The 23,622-nt window shown below is 49.1% G+C and overlaps 1 protein-coding gene across 5 annotated transcripts in view; it reads right to left on the bottom strand.

Moving 5' to 3' along the window:
* Nucleotides 1-23,622, bottom strand: part of UBR4 (ubiquitin protein ligase E3 component n-recognin 4) — an 82,774-nt gene that overhangs the window by 43,540 nt on the left and 15,612 nt on the right. The window contains exons 23-60 of one of the 5 annotated variants that reach the window (XM_082295681.1): nt 23,411-23,593; nt 23,115-23,237; nt 22,796-23,025; nt 22,048-22,172; nt 21,507-21,604; nt 21,229-21,386; nt 20,327-20,536; nt 19,697-19,798; nt 18,706-18,806; nt 18,330-18,528; nt 18,021-18,209; nt 17,460-17,523; nt 17,079-17,270; nt 16,458-16,528; nt 16,185-16,332; nt 15,504-15,731; nt 15,136-15,306; nt 14,856-15,038; nt 12,738-12,896; nt 11,982-12,134; nt 11,464-11,691; nt 10,524-10,681; nt 9,254-9,425; nt 8,909-9,110; nt 8,505-8,668; nt 8,079-8,295; nt 7,482-7,698; nt 6,108-6,140; nt 4,930-4,993; nt 4,370-4,504; nt 3,878-4,052; nt 3,509-3,646; nt 2,955-3,076; nt 2,267-2,378; nt 1,602-1,732; nt 1,287-1,464; nt 993-1,097; nt 355-510 (exon numbers count right to left, since the gene is read on the bottom strand). In XM_082295681.1, coding sequence (XP_082151807.1) covers nt 355-510; nt 993-1,097; nt 1,287-1,464; nt 1,602-1,732; nt 2,267-2,378; nt 2,955-3,076; nt 3,509-3,646; nt 3,878-4,052; nt 4,370-4,504; nt 4,930-4,993; nt 6,108-6,140; nt 7,482-7,698; nt 8,079-8,295; nt 8,505-8,668; nt 8,909-9,110; nt 9,254-9,425; nt 10,524-10,681; nt 11,464-11,691; nt 11,982-12,134; nt 12,738-12,896; nt 14,856-15,038; nt 15,136-15,306; nt 15,504-15,731; nt 16,185-16,332; nt 16,458-16,528; nt 17,079-17,270; nt 17,460-17,523; nt 18,021-18,209; nt 18,330-18,528; nt 18,706-18,806; nt 19,697-19,798; nt 20,327-20,536; nt 21,229-21,386; nt 21,507-21,604; nt 22,048-22,172; nt 22,796-23,025; nt 23,115-23,237; nt 23,411-23,593 — 5,794 coding nt within the window. The remainder of the gene's footprint in view (nt 1-354; nt 511-992; nt 1,098-1,286; nt 1,465-1,601; nt 1,733-2,266; nt 2,379-2,954; nt 3,077-3,508; nt 3,647-3,877; nt 4,053-4,369; nt 4,505-4,929; nt 4,994-6,107; nt 6,141-7,481; nt 7,699-8,078; nt 8,296-8,504; nt 8,669-8,908; nt 9,111-9,253; nt 9,426-10,523; nt 10,682-11,463; nt 11,692-11,981; nt 12,135-12,737; nt 12,897-14,855; nt 15,039-15,135; nt 15,307-15,503; nt 15,732-16,184; nt 16,333-16,457; nt 16,529-17,078; nt 17,271-17,459; nt 17,524-18,020; nt 18,210-18,329; nt 18,529-18,705; nt 18,807-19,696; nt 19,799-20,326; nt 20,537-21,228; nt 21,387-21,506; nt 21,605-22,047; nt 22,173-22,795; nt 23,026-23,114; nt 23,238-23,410; nt 23,594-23,622) is intronic. The other 4 variants (XM_082295682.1, XM_082295683.1, XM_082295684.1 and 1 more) reach the window with 4 other exon arrangements.

The raw sequence follows: 23,622 nt of genomic DNA, 5'->3' as shown, positions 1-23,622 counted from the left end.
GAAGGAGCAGGGTGCAGCAGGGTGCAGCAGGGTGCAGCAGAGGGTGCAGCAGGGAAGGAGCAGGGGTGCAGCAGGGAAGGAGCAGGGTGCAGCAGGGTGCAGCAGGGAAGGAGTGGGGTGCAGCAGGGAAGGAGTGGGGTGCAGCAGGGAAGGAGCAGGGGTGCAGCAGGGAAGGAGCAGGGTGCAGCAGGGAAGGAGCGGGGTGCAGCAGGGAAGGAGCGGGGTGCAGCAGGGGGTGCAGCAGGGGGTGCAGCAGGGAAGGAGCAGGGGTGCAGCAGGGAAGGAGCGGGGTGCAGCAGGGGTGCAGCAGGGTGCAGCAGGGGGTGCAGCAGGGGTGCAGCAAGGCTCACTCACCGCTGTGCTCCCCGGCCACCGAGTCCACGGCGCTGCCGCCGCTCTCCGAGCCCACGCTGCCGCCGTGCTCCGCGGGCGATGTCCGCAGCGTCGAGCCGTCCGTGGCCGCCGTGCTGCCCTCGTCGTCGGACGCTGGAGCTAAGAGAATAAAGAGAGCTGTTACAAGTAAAAACACTGCCTGGGAACAACCGCAAACGACGCTCACGCTATGGGGAAGGGCCGCGGGAATCGGGCTTTGGGTTTGGGCTCAGCTACAAACGGAAAGGGAGCTTGGGGCGAGCAGCAGGACAATTAAGGCTGCTGAAAGCAGTGGAGGAGAGACATCCCGAGAGGAAACCTTCTCATCCAACACACAGGCATGCACAGGTACCTAAAGAACAGTGTCTGGTTGTTTATAAATGCAAGGGAAATACAGCACATGCTTTGTTTTGTCTGCTTTAGTTTAAAGAGAGGAAATAACTTCCTCACAAGTCTACAGTGAGAGTCCATCAAAGCAGGGAAAAGCTGTAAGTACACTCTCATAAATACAAGAAGCCAAGAGTAATAATTGGCTCTTCCAAACCATATCTGCAAACCAATTTTAAGGCATTATTTCGGTCAAAATCTGAAAAAGCTGATTCCTTGCAGTAAACAGTTACCTGATGCCGTTGTGTCTGAGAGCGTTCCGGCGTCCAGCGAGGAGGAGCTGGGAGCTTGGCCAGACAGTCCTAAGCTCTGCAGTCCAAGGGCACTGCTGCTGCTCCCTGCAAGCAGAGCACAAGTTATGAGCATCTTTCTTTTAGAGAATGTAGCTAGTTCTGGCATTTTCTGTACATTTCATAGTTCTGCTGTCTTTGGTTCACTGGTGGTGACACCAACAGCTTTGCTTCATTTCTTTCCCAGTTTCCCAGATTCCATCCCCCTTTTGCCTGCCAACAATGCCCACATCTGACCTTGCTGATCCTGTTGCAGGCTCAGGGCAATAGCCAATTCCACCATTGTCTCATCATCTGCATCTGGAGGGATATCCAGCATCGGAGGGAAGCCCTCTGCTCCAGCCAGGAGAGCCTCCAGAGGAGAAGGGTTCCCATTATTCACATTCTCAGAAGTCTCCAAAACCATGGATTCGGACTGTGGAGAGGAAACACAGTGAGAGCTTTCCCCAGACCACCACCAGTAATGGAGCACTACAAGCAGGTTCATCAGAACTAAATTTAACTCAAGTCCTAACACACTTCAAAGGCTCCAACAAGAAGCTCTGGACTCACCACCATCTCAAAGTCCCCGTGATCCACCTCGCTCTGCTCCTGGCTCTCCTGTCGGATGTGCTCTCCATTTGCTATCCCAGAGCTCTGCAGTTTGTCTTCTGCATCGTCATCATCATCATCATCCTTATCTCCTGAGTGGCAGAGCATGAGTTCATAAATGCACAGCTCATCCCATCCCAAGTGAGGCAGTTAATGCTGGGAAAAACCCAAGCTACCCCCAGTTACCAAGAGACTCCCTGACACCTAGAATTTGCTTCAATACTAAAAAGCCTCTCTTGGATGGAGCTCTGATGCTCTAATTCTGGTCTGCACACATCTTTGACTGATTTATTAGACCCTGCAAACATGCATAGAAATACTAACTCTGGATTACTGCTCTCTAGATAAAATGATCAGATTTTCCTGTCGCTGAAAGGGGAGATATCAGAAAGGGGATAATCAGAGAGATATCCTCTTTGAATCCCAGAATATCAACAAAAAGGTGAGCATTTATTAAATAAAATTTTTAAAAGGGGTTTAAGGGGCAAGGAAGAGCAAAAGAAAAAGGCTGATTTTAGTCTTTTTTACGTCCTGATTTATAACAAGACTACTTTTATTTTTCCTGTCCTTTCTGACCAGTCAAGAAGGCCTTGCTGGTCTGAAGGCAGAGGGATGCCCTGGCATACCCATGGGAGTGTTGCTGCGAGGGGACGATGGCAGGGTCACATGTCTCCGCTTGTTCCGTGGTCTCAGCACCCTGATCAAAGCTTGCTTGCAGGAAAAGCTCACTGCTGGGTCCTGCAGGGTTAACAGTTCATCATTACACTGCTGAAGCTCTCAGTCCTTATTCACAGCATTGGGAAAGATGGCTAAAAATACACTTGTGACTCTCCTTGGCCATGGCTCATGTAGGGCACAAGGCGCTGCCTCAGCTCCCTGTTTCCCTCAGGAGCCACAGAGCAACACTTGTAATTTCACATGCAGCACATGGCAAACATTACTGGAACACAAGGAGAGAGAGAATTCTCCTTGATTCAGCTCTGGCTGGGTGCTTTTGGCTGCATTTTGTGTCTGTACTACGTATTCTTGTTCTACCCACATTTAATTATTTTCACATTATAGAATCATAGCAACACTTAGGTTCAAAAAGCCCTCTGAGATCGAGTCCAGCCATAAACCAAACACTGCCAATCCCCCTAACCCATGTCCCCAGGTGCCACATCTACACTTTTAAATCCCTCCAGAGGCAGTGACTCAAGAAGTGCTCTGGGCAGCCTGTGGCAGGCTGGACAACCCTTTCCATGAAGGAATTTTTCCTGATGTCCAACCTAAACCTCCCCTGGTGCAATTAGAGAGCGGAGCAAGATAACGTACTGGGCAAAGCAACATCTGCATGTAGATCTTGGATGCTGTATGGATACAGTCCAGCTCACATGTGCAGTATCCATGGATAATATCCACCAAAGCATTGACTGTGGCTTCAACGTGAGTGAGACCTGAGAGGAATAAAAGCAGGACTGGAATCAGCTCTCTCTGTATTTCAGCACAGAGTGAGGCACTGCAGGAAGCATTTTGTTTGCAGATTTCCAGGCACAATGTTAACAGCACAAATATATTGATTTTCAGTCCAGACTGAGCCAGCTTTGCCTGTCTGATGGAATATTGTGAACTCCATATACCAGCACCACTGAATATCCTCTACCACCACCCACAAAGCCAAATGTGGGTAAATCAATCATCAGTCCCTTTTTCCTGGCACAATGCACATCCCCCTGAACAAAAGCTTCGGAGCAGAATTCGCAGCTCCACATCACAAAGCTCTCAGTGCACCACTAGCACTGAACAAGTCATTTTCCCTGCTTACAAACTTAAATCAGGCCCCTTCAGAAGACACAGGCTTGCCAATAGCGAAGGAAGAGCTCTCCCACCTGGCAGGCAGGCAGGGGCCAGGAAGGCGTTTTTGGGTTTTGATGCATGGAGCTTCCAGAAGTGGTTCACCAGCTGGGTAATGAAGGTGCAGCCCTCTCCTTCTGTGTGCTTCTGGGCCTCCTGCCCTTCTTCACTCTCTGCACAGATTAAAAAACACCTCTCAGAAATGTGCAGGGGAAAGCCTTAATGAGGGTAACACCAAGTTTATTTGAAATGGCTTTTTTCAGAGGCTTTGATGTTCTCACCACCAGGATATCACACACCTACCAAACGTGTCAAAATACATTCCCTGTCACTAGAAACCCAACACCCCAGCACAGCTTCAATTATCACAACAGAAACTTAGAGAAAATTACAGACTTATCTACCTGTTTCCAGCTGTGGCAGCTTTGATTCCGTGTAGTGAACCAGATTGTTGGGTCTCATAATAGCAATGGATCGAGCAGTGATGACCAGCCTCTGGAACACCTCGGGATCAAGGTCCTTTCCTTCTTTGGTTGAGGAAGTCAAATACTGAATGGCTTTGCTCAGTAGTGCTTGATCCTGTAGAGTGAAAGATAACACAGGCAAAGAAAAACAACTGACTGAGCACGAGGAAGAAGCTGAAGTACAACAACGGGGCAGATCCTGCGGAAATCCGGCACTTGTCATCTAAGGAAGGACAACTAATCCTAAAGGGTCACAGAATCACACAACTCTGGTGAAACACAAAAGCCAGCAGGGCAGGCAGCAGGAGCTAAAGGGAGATGAGGCAGGAGGCTTGTACTGCATGGAGGAAGGGCTCTCTAGGGCTGTGCTGCACCTCAGCTATGACCTGGCAAGTTCCAGGAGCCCCCAGATCCTCATGCCCTGGGCAGTACCTTGTGGTTGTGGTAGGCTGAACGGCTGGTGTGCAAGCTGGCCAGGAGGCTCTTGGTCTGCTGCTGCACGCTGGAAGGGGCTGGCATGGACAGCAGCACAGTAGCCAGTTCCTGAGCTGCAATCTTATTCTTCTCCTAAGAACAGACAAACCCCATTATTCAGTATATTCACCATCACTCAGAGTACCTGCAGCTCCCTCCCCTCAATACCCTTTTGACAGCCTCCTCTGATTTACTGTTAGACATTTAGGGAACATTTCACATGTCTACATAAGAGAAGTCCTTTAGAGATTTATGGGCTGCTACCCTGCTGTTTCTGTAAACGAGGTCACTCCTCACTCCTCAGCACAACAAGCCCACCAGCGCTAAATGCAAATGCCAATTGTCATTCTAAACTAGTTTCAAATGCTTTTGGCTAAGGCAACTTTCAGATCAGTGCTCTGAGCAAAAGGGATGCGGCTCTGCTCCTATCAGGCCCCCGGGGCTGCAGGAGGTAGTGCTGAGCTCGCCCCTCCTTCCCCAGCTCCAAAGCTCAGGAATGTATTCAGAAAGTTACTTGCCTTCTCGTTGACTGGTCCCACAGCAAAGCAGCTTTCCAGCGCTTCTAAAGAACTCACTACTAGCCTGGAGGGAGAGAGGAAAGCAGGCTTGAGTACAGCAACCCTTCTCTCTCCTTAGCACTTTGCTTTATGCGGGCTACAGTCATGAGTAGCTCAGAGACAGCTAACGAATGCCAAGTACAAAATCAAAGCATGATAAAACCTGCCACAGGCACCATGCATATCATTTCATTGTGTTACAGACCAGAGTTAAACCTGGCTCACGCTCACAGACAAACTTAGGACTGCTTTAATAATCCACAGCTGAAAGACAGGGGCTTTTCTCTCCCAAAGAGGATAAAACATTTCCTTACGCAGCCTGCAGCAGGGATAACTTGGATTGTCTTGACAGTCCCAATTCACCATGGCCCCCAGACGTACAGATGACTGCAGATCAAGGCTGGCTATGACACATGGGAAAAAGCGGAACCGACTTTGCTAGGGAGCAACATTCTACTCGCTTGCTATTTTCACACAGGTTGCTCTTTCCAGTTTGGAGTTTCAGCACAAAATATTCCAGAGGGAAATTAACTCGGAGCACTGGGTGTGACCCCAAGCGAGGAGGGATGCTGAGGTTCAAGCTCTGGACAGTGGGAAGGCAGGCTGGGAAAACACTCCTCCCGAGGGAAAACCTGATTTACAAGTGGCTGCAAAGTCCCTGTAGCAGCGCTCCATACCCCCAGGTAGAACTACCTGAAATGCCACCTGACACACCAGAAGGAGCAGGAAGATACAGGAAAAAGCAGGGAAGAGAGAGCATTAAGGGGAGAAATAACACTGTAGGATTGGATATGAGGCAGAAGGAACAATTGTCTGGTGTGGTAGTGATAAATAACATCCCCCTCCCCACAGCCACCCTCATAAAGCTTGGGGGGAATAGAAGTGGGATAAGAAGGCGCAAGTAAGGAACAAAGCAGAGAGGAGTCTGTCAAACGAGCAACAGTTGCGCTGTGTACAGCAAAAATCTGCAAACCACCTCATCTTTACATTTGCTAAACCATCTGCCATGCAATGACCAGAATGTAAAGAAGCAAATGTCACTTGGAAAACAAAAAAACCCCAGTCACCAAAAGCCACACCATGTGTTCTGTCTCTCTGACACACACTCATTCGTGCAGAGAAAAGGATGCCATACTAACCGGTCCAGAGTGGTTAGGGACTCAGTGTCAGAACTTTGGGGGAGCAAAGAAAAAGGAAAAAAAAAAAAAATGTGTAAAGCTCACAGAAAAACTCCCTAGAACACATTCTAAGCAAAAGGCAAATTAAATGGGGAAATCAGGAAGCTGGGGGAGCGTCAGTCTAAGCAGGGTCTTTCTACCTGGGCAGCACACACCGGTCTGGAGCAAAACAAAGACAGAGAGGAGCCAGGTCACCTCACACAGAGAAGCCAAGCACCACTTAAAGCACCACTTAAAGCACCACCCAGGCTTAAATTCGAGTTCAGACACCAAACTTGGATAGAAAAGCTGCCTCCTGCCTGCCATTAGCTGTTCCTACTCCAGAGGCCCTTTAGAAGCCAACACCAAATAGGAAGAATAGTTTTTTTTATCTGAATTTTTAGAATATAATCCCACTGCTCTGGAAAACCAGAGAGCATGTCCATGCCAAGAGGGACATCTTGTGGGGATGTCACAGCAGAGGAGGGAAGGAAAGGGAAAATAAACACAGGAAAAAATCCCACGTACTATTAGACAAAATATTAAAGGGTGGCTGAACAGGTCCCTCAACTGGGCCTGACTGGCACTTCAAGCCCTGACCCTTTACCCGAGAATTTCAGTCAGACAAACTTAACCACCACTTCCTCCCAGTGGAGCAGTGTATGTATCCTTTAAAATGCTCATTTTTCAGCAGTACCAGTTCCTCTTTGAGCTGTTTCCCTCCTGTCCTTGCTGCTTTCTACAACCCTTATGACACAGACTGTATGAGCTCAAAGCAAAACACAGCGTGGATAGAAGAATGAACACAAGTTCTATTTATTCACTAAAGGTGAATAAACCTTGGGGTTTGGCTCTCAGCAGGGATAAGGGGGAAAACCAAACACGTTCCCCAGCACAACAGTTCAGCCTGAGGCATGTGGGCTACAGGGCAAGTTGGTGGGAGCCACGAGCCTAAGGAAGGGTCACACACAAAGCCCTCCTCAAAACTGAGCTTAACTTCAGAGAAGCCTGACCTTTGCGAGCTCTAGATAATGAAAAAGGGCCAGCTTGAAATGAGAGAATGTACCAAGGCAGCAGAAATTCCTTTGAGCTCCTCGAGACTGCTAAAACATGAACTAGGCAGCACAAGCATGCACACAGATCTACCCATCTACTGCACCAGATCAACCAAGAGCCACCACTAACCCTCCTACCCAGATAATCACTGTTTTCAGTTGCTGCTTTGTAAGGCAGTCAGAACAACTCACTAATTCCCTCCAGTTCTCCCACTTAGGAAAAGCACACAAGTGCACCCAAGTGCCCGTCACAACAACGACCCATTTCCAAGAAGAAATCAAAGAAAGACTGTGGAAATACCTCTCCAGGACAGTCCCACTGGCAGCAGCAGGGGCAGCTGACTCCGTGTCCCCAGTGCCATTCCCTTGGTTGAGGTTTGGGGGACAAACGTTGCTCACGGAAGCAGACGGGAAGTCCTCGGGGGGCTCATCAGGCCAGCCAAACTGCTCTTTGGTTTTGCCGTAAATTTTTATGGAATCCATCATGGTGACTCCAGCAGGATCCACAGAAGCCCCAACTGTAGTGATGAGAGAAATTTCTTAAAAACTGAGAAAACTGTTGCTGTTGGATACAAACCAGTGTCGTTTCACAGGGCCAGGACAGCAATTACACTGCCATTAACACACAGTCACTTGACAGTGCCATCTCCTTTGCAAAGCCATTCTCCTTCTCTTCCCTCAGCACAAAATCACTGAGCTCAACCACTGACCATTCACTCACTGCAGCAAGAAACTGGGCCATAAACAAAGTTATGAAATGTTCAGGGCTCCCCCCTCAGACTGGTTTTGAAGGGTAAACAAACAGATCATGGCAACTCCCTGCTGTGAGGTCAAGCAGCTTCATCCCACCCAAACAAAACCATCTGTGGGTCAGACCAAGCAGTGCACAAAGCCTTACTGAAGATGGTGAGTTTCTTGTCAGCCTGCAAGGCCTCCTCCCGGGTGAAGGGGAAGTCGAACCAGCGGGCACGGGTCATGTTGAGCTGCATGGTGCGGCCGAAGATCTCCAGGTAGGAGGGAGCTCTCTCGATGGCCTGGGTGCCGATCTGGATCCGCATGCCCGTCATCACCATCGTGCTGTTGTTGTTGGTCACCTCAATGGTGAAACCCCCAGGCTGCAGAGAACAAACCACAGCTCAAAAACCCCCTCTGAAGCCAAGCAATCTGTGCAGAGGTGCCTCCGCTGTTTACTGAATTACGGTATTTGTGCGGGGTCATTTGAACAAAGCAGACTCCTTAAGGCCAGGCATGGTATCAACGTGAACAATAATGAACAATAATGTCACCCAGAAGCCTGAAAGAGTCCCCAGATTGCCCCACTTACCTTTGTGTTGGCCACGTACATGCCCGTGGAATTGAGCCGGTGCTTTATCTGCTGGGCATTGTACACCTGCAGCAGGTCATTGCCTCCGAACTCCACGTCTGTGAGCTGCTGGTTGTGCTCAAAGAAGTCAATGGGGAAGTTCACCTGGCTGGATGTGCGAGTTGCTAGAAGGGGAGAGAGATGTTTATGACAAAAGACATTCTGAACAGGCAAAGCTGTGGCAAAAAACCTACAGAAACAACTGGCCTCCTTTAGAAACTATTTCTGTATACATCTATGGAAACATTCTACCCACTTAGCCAGTGCTTAGGTAATTGTCAGAGGTGAATGCTTAAAGTATTTGGATGATGCTGATCAATCTTTACATCTCCATTAGTTACAAAGGTCACGTGAGGAGCCCTTACTGATGGCGGCTGCCTTGCGCTTGCGGACGGGTTTCATGATGCTGATGACACTGCTGGGCTGCAGAGAGGGCTGGAGCCAGTAGGACGTGTTCTCCACGTTGGCCATGTAGATCCTCAGGCTGCCATCCTCACACAGCAGGATCATGGTGGTCCTCTGCTGCTCGTTGCAGGCCGTGTGACGGATGGCCACCATGTCCTGGATCTGCAAGGCAAAGCAAGGACTTGGCAACTCTCGCTTGGAGGAACAAACTCATTGCATTAGAGAAGCTGCTAAGACTGGAGATCTGGTTGATAGAACAAGAAACCAAATGTTAAGGGTCAAAAATACAGGGAATTCTGACTAACCTTTGCTTTAGCTGGCAAGGTCTTAATCTCCTGGATGAGGAAGGTGTCCGGCTTCACCATCACCACCAGTGGGACACCTGTGGTTTGCTGGACACAGCACACCAGGCCAGGGTGGTTCATCACCTCAGACCACTGACACAGGGCTGGAGAAGTCTTACTGCCACCATTGGAACTGCAAGAGACGAAGCACATAAGCACAATGACATTCATTTAAAGAGCAGCACAAGCAAAACCATGCAAATTTCACCGTGTTCAAGTCAGTTAAAGCTTCGTCCTGAGCAGGGGTTCAAGCACTGCACCAATGAACAGTGTCTGTTTTACAGGTGAGAAACCTCACACAGTCACCAGTGAACAGAAGGCATGAGCATCCCAGTTCTCAGTCCTGATCCCCCTCTGCAAGCTCAAGGAAAAACTTGCTCAGTGTTGCATTTTATGCCCCAAATCGAGGACATAATTTATAAATGGCTTTCATGAATCTTTTTATCTGAACAGATGAACAGTTCCAGGTTTTAACACACCCAGCAGCAGTAAGCAAAAGTCAATGCAGGAGAGAATGTGTGACTGCTCACTGGAAAAAGTGAAAACAGAGCTGCAAAAAGACTAAGCCAAACTGGACTGGAGTTCAGGAGCTCTTGGAACTTGACCCTCCTTCAGAGCCCACTTGTGACAGTGGCTTTTTGTCAGGCTAGTGAAGAGTCTGCGGCCTGCGTGCCCAGCACCGTGTATCAGAAAACACAACAGAACTGGTTTTTCTTGCCACATTCATAGAGTAAGAGATTGCTTTCCCCCAGGGGAGTCTGAAAATCAGCCTTAACACGCACAGTGCACAAGGTGTGCTGCAGCAGTGGTGCCCAAAGGAAATGAAGGCTTCCTGCTCGGCCACCTCGGCGAGGGCCGATAATCCCAGCGGCTGCACCAGGAGCAGCTCACTCTGTGCAGCCCCACTGCTCTGCAGACACCTTTCTGCTCTGAAATCCTGCTGGGAAGACAAAATGCATGTGTGGCCTACTGCTAAAGCAGACAGCTTTGGTTTCTAATCATCCTGCTGCAACTGGGGTACCATGGAATTCCTGAGCTGGAAGAGACCACCAAGGATCATCCAAGTCCATTAGGACAGAAGGACCATGAAAAGCAGCAAGAAATCATCAGCCAAGAGGGAATTTTCACCACGAGGTTTGGCCATTCAGAGCTGGGAATGTTTAATAATAAGCAATATTTATTAATAATGAAAAGAAATAGAAATGCAGGGAGTCTCCCCCAGGATCCTCACCTCTTGATGTTAATTGGGAAGAGCTGCTGCACTTCCAGGCTGGCCCGGCTGATGGTGGCTGCGAAGGATTTGCCTTGGCAGTAGCTGAAGAACAACATCTGCAGCACGTGGGAGTAATAGACTGACACCCCTCCTCCTGCCACCTGGCCATTGCTGTCCTGGGGGATCCAGAGAAATGCCAACATTTAACATAAACACAAATATCCCCAAACACTCTGTCAGGCTTTTAAATTTACGATGGAATTATTGCCAAAGCCGCCCCTCCTCCCCAGCAGTGAGAGAACAGAGCCCTAAATGACAATTTTCTAAGCTGAACTCCTGGGTGAACTCATCCATCAGACACTTCAAAGGCTCTGGAAGGGGATGCTGAGCCTTCACACCCAGAGGCTGTAGGTAACACCCTGAGCTCCCACAGCTGTGAGCCTCAGCGCCGTGTGACAGTCTCACATGGAGCATTCCCTGTATTCCCAGCTCATAAAAGCCCTTCCTGAGGGCCTCCTTCCCATCTATTCCTGTTTTGAAGCAGGCTGGGGTAAAAACACTGGAGAGATTTTAAAGGTCACCCCCAGACTAGAAACAAAGGTTCACTCCAGCTCTCCAGCCCCAGCAATGGTGATTTATCCCTTCTGCTCCTGCACCTTTGGAGTGCCTTGCTCCGAGAGCAGCACTGCTCTGAAGCCATCTCCCTGCTGAGAAATCCTGCTGGGCACGACTTCAGAGCCAGCCACAGAAAGCATGCTCCATTTTCTAGATGAAAGGATCAAGGGGTTTAATTTTCACCCCCACCTCCTTTTACTGTAAGGATATTTCTCTCTTTAGAGGAATGAGAAAGCTCCTTGATCTAGATCGGGGGGCTTAAAAGGAGAAGGGAAAAAAAAAGAAGGAAACTTCTGCCTTCAAATGGAAGATGCAAAAAGAGAGAAAGGGAAGTCACCAGCACCTTCAGGTCCTCGTGATTGACTTCAAGCACATTGGTGACATAGAAGGGTCCATGCTGGGCACTGCTGGCCTCCTCCATGAGCTGTGTGTAGATGTACCCAGCAGAGGACATGATCACTATGATGTTCTTCCCCTCCTCGTTGAACAGGAAAGTGACATCCCTGATTTTGGAACTCGGTAGGAGGAAGTAGAAAGTTGGACTCAAGGCATCTACTGAGAGATCATAAATCTGTGGAAAGAACCAAGGAAATAATTAACTACAACAATTATCAAGGCAGTAATTAACAAAACAGTGCAAACAGACAAGAGCTGAGATGAGGGAATCCCTATGAGATGTTACAGTTTGGGGTTTTGCTCTTTGAATTCTTTGGTTTTGCTTTTCCCTGCAAGAACAGCCCAAACATCCCAAATTTATGTTTCTAAGAATATTATCCCATTCTCCCACATGCAACTCCACGAGGATCCAGACTCTGATGTCTGCAAGAAGCTGTATCATCAATAGCTCATGACCAGATATACCTTCACAAAGTCTGCAGTGACAATGGCCAGCTCTGTTTGAGATCCAGGCAGCCACACGGCTTTGATGATGAAATTCCCAGTGGCCAGTTGGGGATGAAGCACCAAATGATCAGAGACTGATCCAGAGCTGCTGAACGTTAACACATGGCAGTCCTGGAGTAATCAAGAAATTCGGTTAAATATAAGAACAAAATGTTTATGAACCTTTGAAGCCAAGAACAGAGTTAAAAGCCAGCATTTCTCGCAGGGCAAATAATGATTTAAAGAATCTAAATCTAGATTTCCTGCATTAAAGATAAATTGACATGAAGGTTTGAGAAGAAAAATCCAAAAAAAGCTACAGAGAGCGCAGCTTTTTCTCAGTTAAATAACACATCTGTAGATTCGGCACTGGGAAAGTTGAATCTAAATCTGAGAGAATACGAAGAAGAGGAGTCCTTGCCAAAGAACACCAATAGCTACAGACTAGTTATAACACACTAAGTTTGACATGACTAAACCTTGGCTCTTCTCTTAAAACAAAATCAGCCTAAATACACTAAGAAATACTATTTCAAGACACTGTCTCATTAATTATACTGTTCATACAGGTCCTGCTTCATTTGCCTCATCTACCTAGCAGGAAAGTGAATCGGGAGCTAAATTAGTGACAGAGCTTTGGAGGCAGTTCCATGCTGACTCCTCGGAGGAAACAAACACAGCTGGCTTTGATCTGATGTTTGCAGCTCCCTGGAAAAGCGTTTGGCAGGAACTTACCTTGAGCCCACACACAGCCAGGTAGTCCTCCTTGCAGGGATTCCCAGTCAGGCTCAGCACAGTGAAGGGGACAGGAGCGGATGCCAGGCGGGTGAGGGTCAGTTTTCTTTTGCTGGAGTCGGCTTGTTTCAGCAGGGCTGAGAGCTGGAGCACTGTGATCTGCACCACAGAATGAACCCAGTTATCTGACTTTGTAACTGAGGGAGTCAGGCATTTCAATTCCAGATCCCAGTTACAGAATCAGAACCACAGAATCATCAAGGCTGGAAGAGACCCACGGGATCACTGAGTCCAACCACCACCATGATCACCCCTAAACCACATCCCCCATGTCCAGACACCTCTTGAACACCTCCAGAGCTGGTGACTCCACCACCTATCTGGGACACTTATTCCAATGCCTGACCACTCCTGTAGTCAAATTTGTGTTCATAGTAACTAATTTGAACCTCCCTTGGCGCACCTTAAGGTCATTTCCTCTTGTCCTTTCACTGAGTCATGAACTCCCACCTGACTCCAACCTCCTCTCAAGTGCCTGCAGTGAGGTGGGTGATGGCAGTGAGTTGTTCTCGCTCTTCCTGCTGCAGGAGTTCTTTTCCCTGAAGAGTTTTTCCTATGAGACATTCCCCTAAGCTACGCAAGGCTTCACACCAGATCTCAGGATGGGCAGAACAAACCACAGTCCTGCCTGTTGCACAGCGCTGTTCCCCTTCCCTCAGAAACCCAGCAGCTCCAGCACTGTTCCATTTCCCTCAGGAACCCAGCAGCTCCAGCACTGTTCCATTTCCCTCAGGAACCCAGTGGCTCCAGCACTGTTCCATTTCCCTCAGGAACCCAGCAGCTCCAGCACTGTTCCCCTTCCCTCAGGAACCCAGCAGCTCCAGCACTGTTCCCCTTCCCTCAGGAACCCAGCAGCTCCAGCACTGCTCCATTTCCCTCAGGCACCCAGCAGCTCCAGCACTGTTCCCCTTCCCTCAGGAACCCAGCAGCTCCAGCACTGTTCCATTTCCCTCAGGAACCCAGCAGCTCCAGCACTGTTCCCATTTCCCTCAGGCACCCAGCGGCTCCAGCACTGTTCCTTTTCCCTCAGGAACCCAGCAGCTCCAGCACCGTTCCATTTCCCTCAGGAACCCAGCAGCTCCAGCACCGTTCCATTTCCCTCAGGAACCCAGCAGCTCCAGCACTGTTCCTTTTCCCTCAGGAACCCAGCAGCTCCAGCACTGTTCCTTTTCCCTCAGGAACCCAGCAGCTCCAGCACTGTTCCATTTCCCTCAGGAACCCAGCAGCTCCAGCACTGTTCCTTTTCCCTCAGGAACCCAGCAGCTCCAGCACTGTTCCATTTCCCTCAGGAACCCAGCAGCTCCAGCACTGTTCCTTTTCCCTCAGGAACCCAGCAGCTCCAGCACTGTTCCATTTCCCTCAGGAACCCAGCAGCTCCAGCACTGTTCCTTTTCCCTCAGGAACCCAGCAGCTCCAGCACTGTTCCATTTCCCTCAGGAACCCAGCAGCTCCAGCACTGTTCCTTTTCCCTCAGGAACCCAGCAGCTCCAGCACTGTTCCATTTCCCTCAGGAACCCAGCAGCTCCAGCACTGTTCCCCTTCCCTCAGGAACCCAGCAGCTCCAGCACTGTTCCATTTCCCTCAGGAACCCAGTGGCTCCAGCACTGTTCCCCTTCCCTCAGGAACCCAGCAGCTCCAGCACTGTTCCATTTCCCTCAGGAACCCAGCAGCTCCAGCACTGTTCCCCTTCCCTCAGGAACCCAGCAGCTCCAGCACTGTTCCATTTCCCTCAGGAACCCAGCAGCTCCAGCACTGTTCCATTTCCCTCAGGAACCCAGCAGCTCCAGCACTGTTCCCCTTCCCTCAGGAACCCAGCAGCTCCAGCACTGTTCCATTTCCCTCAGGAACCCAGTGGCTCCAGCACTGTTCCCCTTCCCTCAGGAACCCAGCAGCTCCAGCACTGTTCCATTTCCCTCAGGAACCCAGCAGCTCCAGCACTGTTCCATTTCCCTCAGGAACCCAGTGGCTCCAGCACTGCTCCCCTTCCCTCAGGAACCCAGCAGCTCCAGCACTGCTCCCCTTCCCTCAGGAGCCCAGGGCTCCGTGCAGGGGGCTCACCTTGCCCTTCTCGTGGCTCACGGCCAGGTGCTGGCGGCGGCCGTGGGGCGAGGACAGCACGCACATGGCCACGCGCCGCAGCACGTGCGCGCTGATCAGCTGCCGGATCGTCTGGCCCTGGTCCCCGCTGTAGTTCATGCGCACGTTCTCAAAGGCGCCTTCCTGAGAGCCAAGGGTTGGGACCTGAGCAAGGGAAAGCACCCAAAGGGTGTCACTGGAACGTCTCTGTTTAAAAGCCATTCCCCCCATGCACACTCTGTTAATCTCTTTTGTTCCGTACCATCAACTGATCCGTCATTTCTACCGATTTGTCCAAAGTGTGGAGCTCGTTGAGAGCCTGCTGGGCACGGCTGCTGCTCCCCATGGCTGAAGCTTGCTGGAAGTTGACCTGGATGGCATCCATCAGGAAATTCAGCATCTCCAGCACCAAAGGGGCAAAGGAGAAGTTGGCCTACAAGAAACAAACAGATTAGGCAAACAAGGAACAAGATGCTCCTGATGGGAGCTGCACATCAACTGCTTTTTAAAGCCTGACACTCCTTTATGACCCCTCTCAGCCTAAAAATCAAACAACTCAGCTGATAACCAACCTGGCCTGCCCAAGAGCCTCACCATAACCCATTTCTGTTTAGCAGCTGACAATTATACCTGGGACTGCAGCTCCTCTCGACAGCCCTCCACATTTCTGCACAGGCTGCTCTTCTTGGGCTTCTCCTCGTCGGGGCCCTTGCCCTCGCTGATGGTGACCTTGGCCTTCTCGGCAGGGGACGTGCTCGCGTGGCGGATGACGCTCTCGGGCACGCGGGGCTCGCTCTGGAAGGCTGATTCCTTCATGGTAGAGCTCATCCCACTGCTGGGAGTTCTCTTCACCAGCGCCTGGGAATGACAGAGTGATGCTAAAAGCCCAAACCAGACTCAACCTGGCTACTGATGAAGTGAATACAGATTGTAAGAGCAGCAATTAGAGCACAGTTCTAAAGAAATAACATCCTGCATGTGACCCTCCACCCAAGGACTAAAAAATTTCCATATTTAAGACACAATTACTTTGTTTGCTGCTAGTGGAAAACATGGGAAAAGGTGTTCTTTGCTGTGCAGCAAATTCTGTAAAGGCAGGTGGAATTCCAGAAGCCACTAGGACACCTATTTGCCAATGCTCTTGTTTGGTGAAAAAAAATTAATTTCCAGGCGAGCTGTAAATTCTGAGGGTTCATTATAAAGTCAAAGCCTTCAAGCCTTAGCACTCCTGCCATCTAAAATCCTGACATAACTTACTGCAGAATAGAAAATTGCAAAGGACTCAAAAATCTGAAGACATAAAGAATTTACCAGGCAGCTGCCATCCTCCTTGGCTCCACAGTCACAGAAGAAGGATCCGTACTTGGCGTAAGAAATCTCATGATCCTTGTGACAAACTTTAGCACAAACTGTGCAAACACCAACCCCGTCAACCATCTTGCAAGTGTGACAGTGGTACCTGCCCAAAATAAGCCAGGTGAGTTTTGACAGGCAGTGCCTTGAGGCTCACAAACTACACCGGTTTCCTTCCCAATGGCCAGAAACACCAGGTTGAAACTCTGAACACAAGCTTGAGATTCTTACCAATGTTGATTCATGAATTCTTTCTGAGTGATGGTGAAGGTACAGAGCTTATTACAGAGAGAATCTTCATCCTATCCAGAAGAAAATTGTTTTAGGAAGGTGTTATAACTGCAGCTACAGTACAGAATAAACTCCCCAAACGAGCATTTTAGGAATAGCAAGTTTTAGTACCACTGAGCTAAAAGGAGGCAGCTGGAATCAAAACCACATGGAGAGAGCAGATGGTGACACATTGTAGTAACATGAAACGGTTAACAAGAAAAAGAAACAGTAACAAAAATTTGATACAAAAAAATCTTAAAGAACACACTCTAACAGCTTTTCTTTCACCACCCAACAGCTCTAAAGTTGCTTGCTGATACAAAAACTAGTAATTGAGCAACCAGTAGGAACAAACCCGTTTTACTTCATTTCTCCCTTTAATTAAAAAAATAAAAATTTAACTTTTGTTGACATCACAAAGTCAAGAGATCTAGGCAGGAAGGAACTGACAAGTAGGGTTCGTCACTCAGTCTCACATCAGGAATAAACAGCAAAATCTCAATTTACAAACTGAGTGGTTTGCGAGGTGCACAATAAACCCTCCTGTCCTTTGCAGCATCCCCTGTGCCCGTTGCCTACCGAGTCCTCAGCCTGAGAGTCCTCCTCCTCCACCGCCAGCTCCTCCACCCAGTCGGAGTCCACCTCGATGGCCCTCTCCTCCCCATCCACAGACAGGTGGCTGGGGCCCTGCCCGCTGCTCTGGCTCAGGGCGTTGGTGACATCGGCCAGGTAGGACACGATGTGGCACGTGCACTCCAGGATGGTCACGTGCTGGGGAGCAGAAGTGAAGGAAAATCAGAGCAACGCTCACATCCCCCAAGAGCAGCTACAGGGCACGCAAACAGGACAGTCCCTCCCTGGCCAAATGGTTTTAAAATTCCTACCATGAAACCAAACCAGGCCAGCTGAACTCGTGCCTGGGATTCATTCCTGCAAGTGAAGCACCAGCACAAGTCTTACCTTCCCTTGCATGACGTTGGCATTCATTTTTTCTACCACGTTCTTTTGAGACAGGTATTTCTTACTGCAACACAAAACTGGGAATTACTACAGAATGGTTTAGGATGGAAGGAATCCTAAAGCCCATCTCATCCCACCCCCAGCCACAGACAGGGACACCTTCCACTATCCCAGGGTGCTCCAAGCCCTGTCCAGCCTGGACTGGGACACTTCCAGGGATAGGAAGCCCAAAACCCCTCATTGCAGCTGAGAGCCTTTGGGAAGTACAAACTCAGTCCTGACCAACAGCTTCAAGCACTCAGTTTGCTTTAGATTAACAATGGGGAACGTATAAATGCAGTAATTTGACTATCCAGAGTAGAAAAGAAAGAAAAAATGTGATTGTTTGGAACAGATGGACACAGATCAGCCTCCCTCAGACACTTCATAGTTCAAACAACAAATAGTAAACTAAGAGAGAAGGGAGTATCTGTGAACACAAATTTCTGTCCCCAAAAAACCAGGAAAGAAATGAAGAACACCCCACAAATGAAGCATCAGCAGCACAGAGTTCACTCTTACCATCTGCCCAGCCAGTCCACAGCAGCACCATGAAGCTGGAGGTGTCCTGCCCCTTGTCCTGCACTGGCCAAAGTTGCCATGACGACCATCAGCTCAGGAAAGCCCGTGCCATCCCCATTGGCCAACATCTCCGTTGCCATTGGTATCAGGGTGCTGAGCAGAACAGTGCACACGCCTTCCCCCACTTGGCTGAGCAAAAAGAGGACAGTTTCACACAGGTACCACAAAGAACCAGCAGCAACTCACAGAAAATGTGCACCTCTCAAGAACAAACAGAGCACACAGGACAGGACCGAGGCTGTGCTTTACCTGTTCTCCCGAACAATGTAAGTTGTCAGGAGCTGCAGCAGCTGCCTGTTCTCCTGCACCACATCCAGCTGGTCCGAGTCCTTGGGTGGGGACATGGTCATCCTGGTCAGCCAGGCCTGCAGCCTCACAGGCTCCACACAGGCCAGCTGAGCCAGGGAGCCGCAGAGGCGCAGCAGGCTGGGGTTGGGGCTCTTCTCAGCTGGGGGGAAAGTTTCTGTCAGTGACAGTTGCTCCAATGAACACTCGCGAAATGGCTTTCCTTGAAAGCGCGGAGCTGTGACTCCACTCCCTCCCACAGCTTCCTCCCAATCTCAGACAATACCAGAACAATGTGAAGTGGCAAAGGCAGAACGGAGGAGATGCCAGCAGCACTTACTCAGCTGGAAGAGCTTGGTGAAGAATTTCAGCACCCTGTTACAGAACTTGGCTGAGAGGTTCTCGTTGGCCGTCGCCATCATGATCTGCACCAGTTCTCCACTGCACAGAGCGGGGAATTAAATCAGCTTTGTAAAAAGCAGCCCATTCCCTTTTTCCACTGGCTCCACTTGTATCTGCCCTCACGTTTCAGACTGGCAGGAGTTTGTGTTAACACTGCTCAGCAGCCAAACCACAGAAATTCCTTTCAGCCAAACAGCAAACCCAGCTCGGACCAAAACTCCTGAATGGGCTCCTCAGTAGCACTTCAGTGGTCTCCACATACCGAGTCACAAAAGGGCCTGAACTGCTTTGCAAACCAAAAGTCAAGATTTTCTTGCCTATCTTTCCCTTCCATACTAACATTGTACAGCCACCAGGCTGCTTTCATTCTAAACTGTTGAACAAATAGAGAGAAAAATCAGGCAATGGTCAGCTTTCTGAGGGAGAAAGCCTTTCCTCTCCTTCACCTCACACTCAGAACACTGTGGGTGTGCTAGGCTATTTCTATCATAGCTGTTCTAGGCTGCTGCCAGCACAATTTGTCTTCATGATTCAAAGTCAGGCCAACCCACCACCTCCACCCTTAAAATTATCAACCTGTAGCCCCAGAGAAGAACTGAGAGAATTTGGGATTTTGCAGCTTGGTCTGTAAGTGCCTTATGGAGCAGCATCTCTCAGAAACCTGCTGGGACAGAACAATCATCTTGCAAGATTCTCCACTGATCATCGCTGTGAGGACTTGCTGAGTATTTGATTTGGACAAAGACCCAGGTCCTCTCCCCCCCAGTCTCTTCCCACTCTCCTGCACTGCCTGAAGGATATCCTGACCTTACACAGTCTGTATTTTCCTGCACAATGGCATTAACATCACCTTGGTGTCTACAGGGACAAGCTAACAGAAAAAGGATGAGAAATGAAGTCCTTGGGCTACAACCTCCATGGTGCTTCACCTTTCTGAAAAGAATTCCTCCATGGCTTTTCTGGCCTGGCTGCTCTCCAGCTGTTTCTCCAGATGCTGCAAACATTCCTCCAAGATGGACTCATCCAGGCCACTGAGGATTAAAAGAGGAATAGATAAGGATCAAATACATGAGGATCAAATAAGAACATACAGAAACAATTTCAACAATCAGAACAGTTCTGAGAGGCCAGAAGTGATCCATTTTGCTATTACAATTCCAGTAAATTTTCCACCAATTGAAAGCAGCTCTTCTTCCAAGAGACAGGAGAAAAACAATTGATGAATAAACACCAACATATCCACCAAGTTCAGAACAAAGGGACACATGATGCTCTAAGGGAAGTCCCAGTCAGAACTCCAGAATAATCCAGACCTTTCAGACACCTCACACGCAAATTCCTATTAAGAGCTGCTCTTTTTACACTTTAAGTCTCTTCTGGTGTTACTCCTCCCCATTTTCTCTTGCTCTCACCCCTTCTCCACAATTCTGGTAATGTGGATAAAATATCTCATATTTATAGTATACAAGTAGAAGCTTTTCAACAGATAAAAATAAGCTGATTTTTTCCGTTCCAGAAGCAACACTGCTGTAGCCAAGCTATGCACACAGCTCTGTTACCTGTTTGGGTCAGAGTGATGGGCCAGGATGTTATAGCACCCTGTGATCAACTTCTCATAAACACGTGCCAGGAACTCATCGGACTCCGCAGGGCCCAAGATCCTCTCCAGGGAGTTGCTGCTGATTTCTGCCACACTCTCTGTGCTGGTCTCCAGAAGGAGGGGCAGCAGGGAATGAATCACCTGGGGTGGGTTCAGATCATCTGACCAGCTTGGAAAGAAAAGGACACAAATTAATTCTCTGCATGACGTGTCCCAGAACGTCCCTGCTGGAAACCAGAATTCACATCAAGTGAGGCACAACTCTGAATGCAAGTGAGTGATGAAACCATTTTTAGAAAGGTGGGATCAATACACTGGCCCAGCCATTTCCCTCTCAGAAAAACAGTTCTCCTTTGGAAAATTCTACACGTTGCTTTTGCATATATACACTTACAACATCTGCCTAGACAGCCCCATTGTCACATATTGTGGCTTTTGGGCTTGTTTGCAGTGTCAACAACTACTTTTTGGTTTCAGAGTATTTTAGACTAAGTCCCTGGTAAAAAAATGGCATTTCCCTTTTCCTTACACATTAAAAACTTGACACGAGTGAATGATACACAAAACACGAATGAATTAATTAGATCCGTACTGTGTCAGTTTATATCCCAGTTTCTTCAAGTCCATATTTGATAAAAAGGTTTCTCTCAGGGAGATCGACTTTTGGAGATATCACATGAAGACAGAAAGACTGTCTGTCATTCATTTAGTATTTGGAACTGTGAACTGGAAGGTTTAGGTCAGAACCAGCACCAGGTCAGTAAGTGTGGCACAGACACAGCCTGAAGTCAGCCCTGGAGGACACGGAGCAATGCACCCAGCAGGGCACGGAACACACAGTGTAACACAGGCCTGACTTACACGATGAGATCCCCGGTGAGCCTGACCAGGGACAGCAGCGTGTGCTTGAGGGAGGCTGCCAGGGGCAGGCTCTGGCTGCAGAGGGTGCCCAGGTGGGCGGCCTGCACGGCGCTGATGTAGCTTTCTGCAGGGATGGTGTCGTTGGCAAAGGCGTTGCGCTGGGGAGGGACACACACACATCAGAGCCCTGGATCTGGGAAAGAGCCACACAGTGCCCCCATTCCCAGCAACTCCTGCAGCTGCAGTCACACCAGACCAGGCCCTGAGGCTGGACTCACCCATGAGCCGATGTTGGGGAACTCGTTGGTGTGGATGTTGTTCCAGGACTCACACAGGGTCTGCACAGCTGATGGCAAGTTCTGGACAAGGGTCGGACCTGCAGTTACACAGAACAATCATGCACTGAATAAATTCACGGGTCTACAAGTCAAAATCATCCCGAGGTTTTATTTAAGGGTGTCCCAGCTTCCTCCACTTCATTAAAACTGCAGAAAACATGGCACAAATACTAATTCACAGAAGTCTTGAGCATACTAACATTTCATAGTTCCCCTTGTTATTCCATGCCACCAGTTCCAATATGGTTATAAGAGCACTTCACTAATCCAGAGGAATCCACAAGATACTGATCCTTTCAAGGTTTGCCCAACTGTTTCAGTTGGTAAGGTACTGAAAGGAAGAGACTTCGCTGTGCTGGCAGCACAACTCACGCGTTTGAACAGAGAGGTGGAGATCACTTTGAAATTGGGTATTGGCAGTATTGAGGAAAGATTCACCTGCAGAAAGGAGGCACCCTGAACCCCATGCCCTGCCCCTCACCCAGAGTGTTGGACTTGCAGCGGCTGGAGCCGATGGCCAGGACAGCGGCGTAGCCCCGCAGCTTCTCCTCGGAGGGTTTGTTGTCCGAGGAACCCTCCTCTGAGAGGCTCCGCAGCAAATAGGATCTGCAGGCAGCATGGAGAGGATTTACTTCAGGAATCAGCTCTGCAGCTCAGAACTAAGTGTGTCAATGGAGTGACAGATAAAACACAAACTTCTGAAGTTCTGCCCCACACTTCATCTTACACCACTAAGGGAGTTCTGGGCTTTATCCCCTCTAAGCTACTTACCAGGAGAAGTGCCCAAAAAGAAAAAGCTGATTTATTTTTGCTTTCTTCTACACAGGTTCCAACGAGAGTTTAGAAGAATTCAGATTTTTAATGTAAGAATTAGCCCCCCTCTCTTTCTCGATGGTCTGACAGCCTCAGTATTATCCCAGAGAAATAACCTTAAGTAGCACTATCCTAGAGGGTGGCTTTATCTTTTGAGGAAAAGCTGGTTTTGAAAACTTGCAAGGAAGCCTTGGAAGATCAGCCAAGGAGGCTACTCAGAAACAACAACGTCCCATGCCTGGCTTGAGAAGCTACTTGTTATTCTTTTAAAGCAATGGACCCTCTAGACGACATAAAGCAATTACTCTGGACTACAAAACTCCCAGGCACTTCTAAGAAAACAACACATGAAGTGCAGAGAAAGCCCAAAACACAGCAGGAAATGGTATTCCTGCTGGAAATCCCAAGGGCTGTACCTGGTAAATGTAGCATAAGTGTCAATGAGCTGCAGCGTAGCAGGGAGGAGGTTCTTGGTTATCTCTGAGGACTTGTGGGGATCAGTTTCTGCAGCTAACTTGGAAAAGTGCTCGTCTAGAGAAACCTGGATCTTGGAGATTGCAGCATCAAGGGTGTAAATGGATTGTAAACTGGGGACTTCGTGCAGCTGGAGAATGGTTGTGCAGTCGACAGTGCAGAAAGAAGAGATCTGAAAATAGAGAGGGATGGAACAGTAAGTGCAGATCATTCCACAGAAGCAGGAGTTCCGTGTGCCCAGCTGCACTCCCACCACCTCACCTGCCGAGCAAAGTATTCCTCTGCTATTTCCACGTCGTACTTCACTGAGATGCACTTGCTGGAGGTCAGTTCGATAAGAGGAGCAGCATGTTCAGCCTTCATGCCCTGCTTGATAAGGTGATCCTACAAATGCCAAAACCCAGACCCATCATGCTTGAACAGTGTTCTGGAATTAACCAGTTTAGAAAAGACAGGCCCAAGTTCCCACAGAACAAACCCCACGTGCAGCCAGCACGGAGGAGACTGACACTCTCACTGTCACCATCTCCACACACCCCACGGAGCTGAGGCTGTACCTTGATCCACACAACGTAGGACGGGATCTGCAGGCGGGAAGACCAGCGCAGGGTGTGCAGGAGGTCACAGTCACTCATCTCAGGGGTGTTCATGGCCAAATGGTGCATGTAGCTTTTGGAGGGAGGCAAAATCCCCAGGATCCGCCACAGGATCAGGAAGTAGTACTGAAGGGCACAGGCTTCCTACACAGAGGAACAGTTGGAAAAGTTAG

Source organism: Coloeus monedula (assembly GCF_965178545.1).
Source record: "Coloeus monedula genome assembly, chromosome: 22".
NCBI classification, from domain to species: domain Eukaryota; kingdom Metazoa; phylum Chordata; class Aves; order Passeriformes; family Corvidae; genus Coloeus; species Coloeus monedula.
Note: the sequence above shows the minus strand (reverse complement) of the source record. Positions and strands in the feature narration are given on the sequence as shown.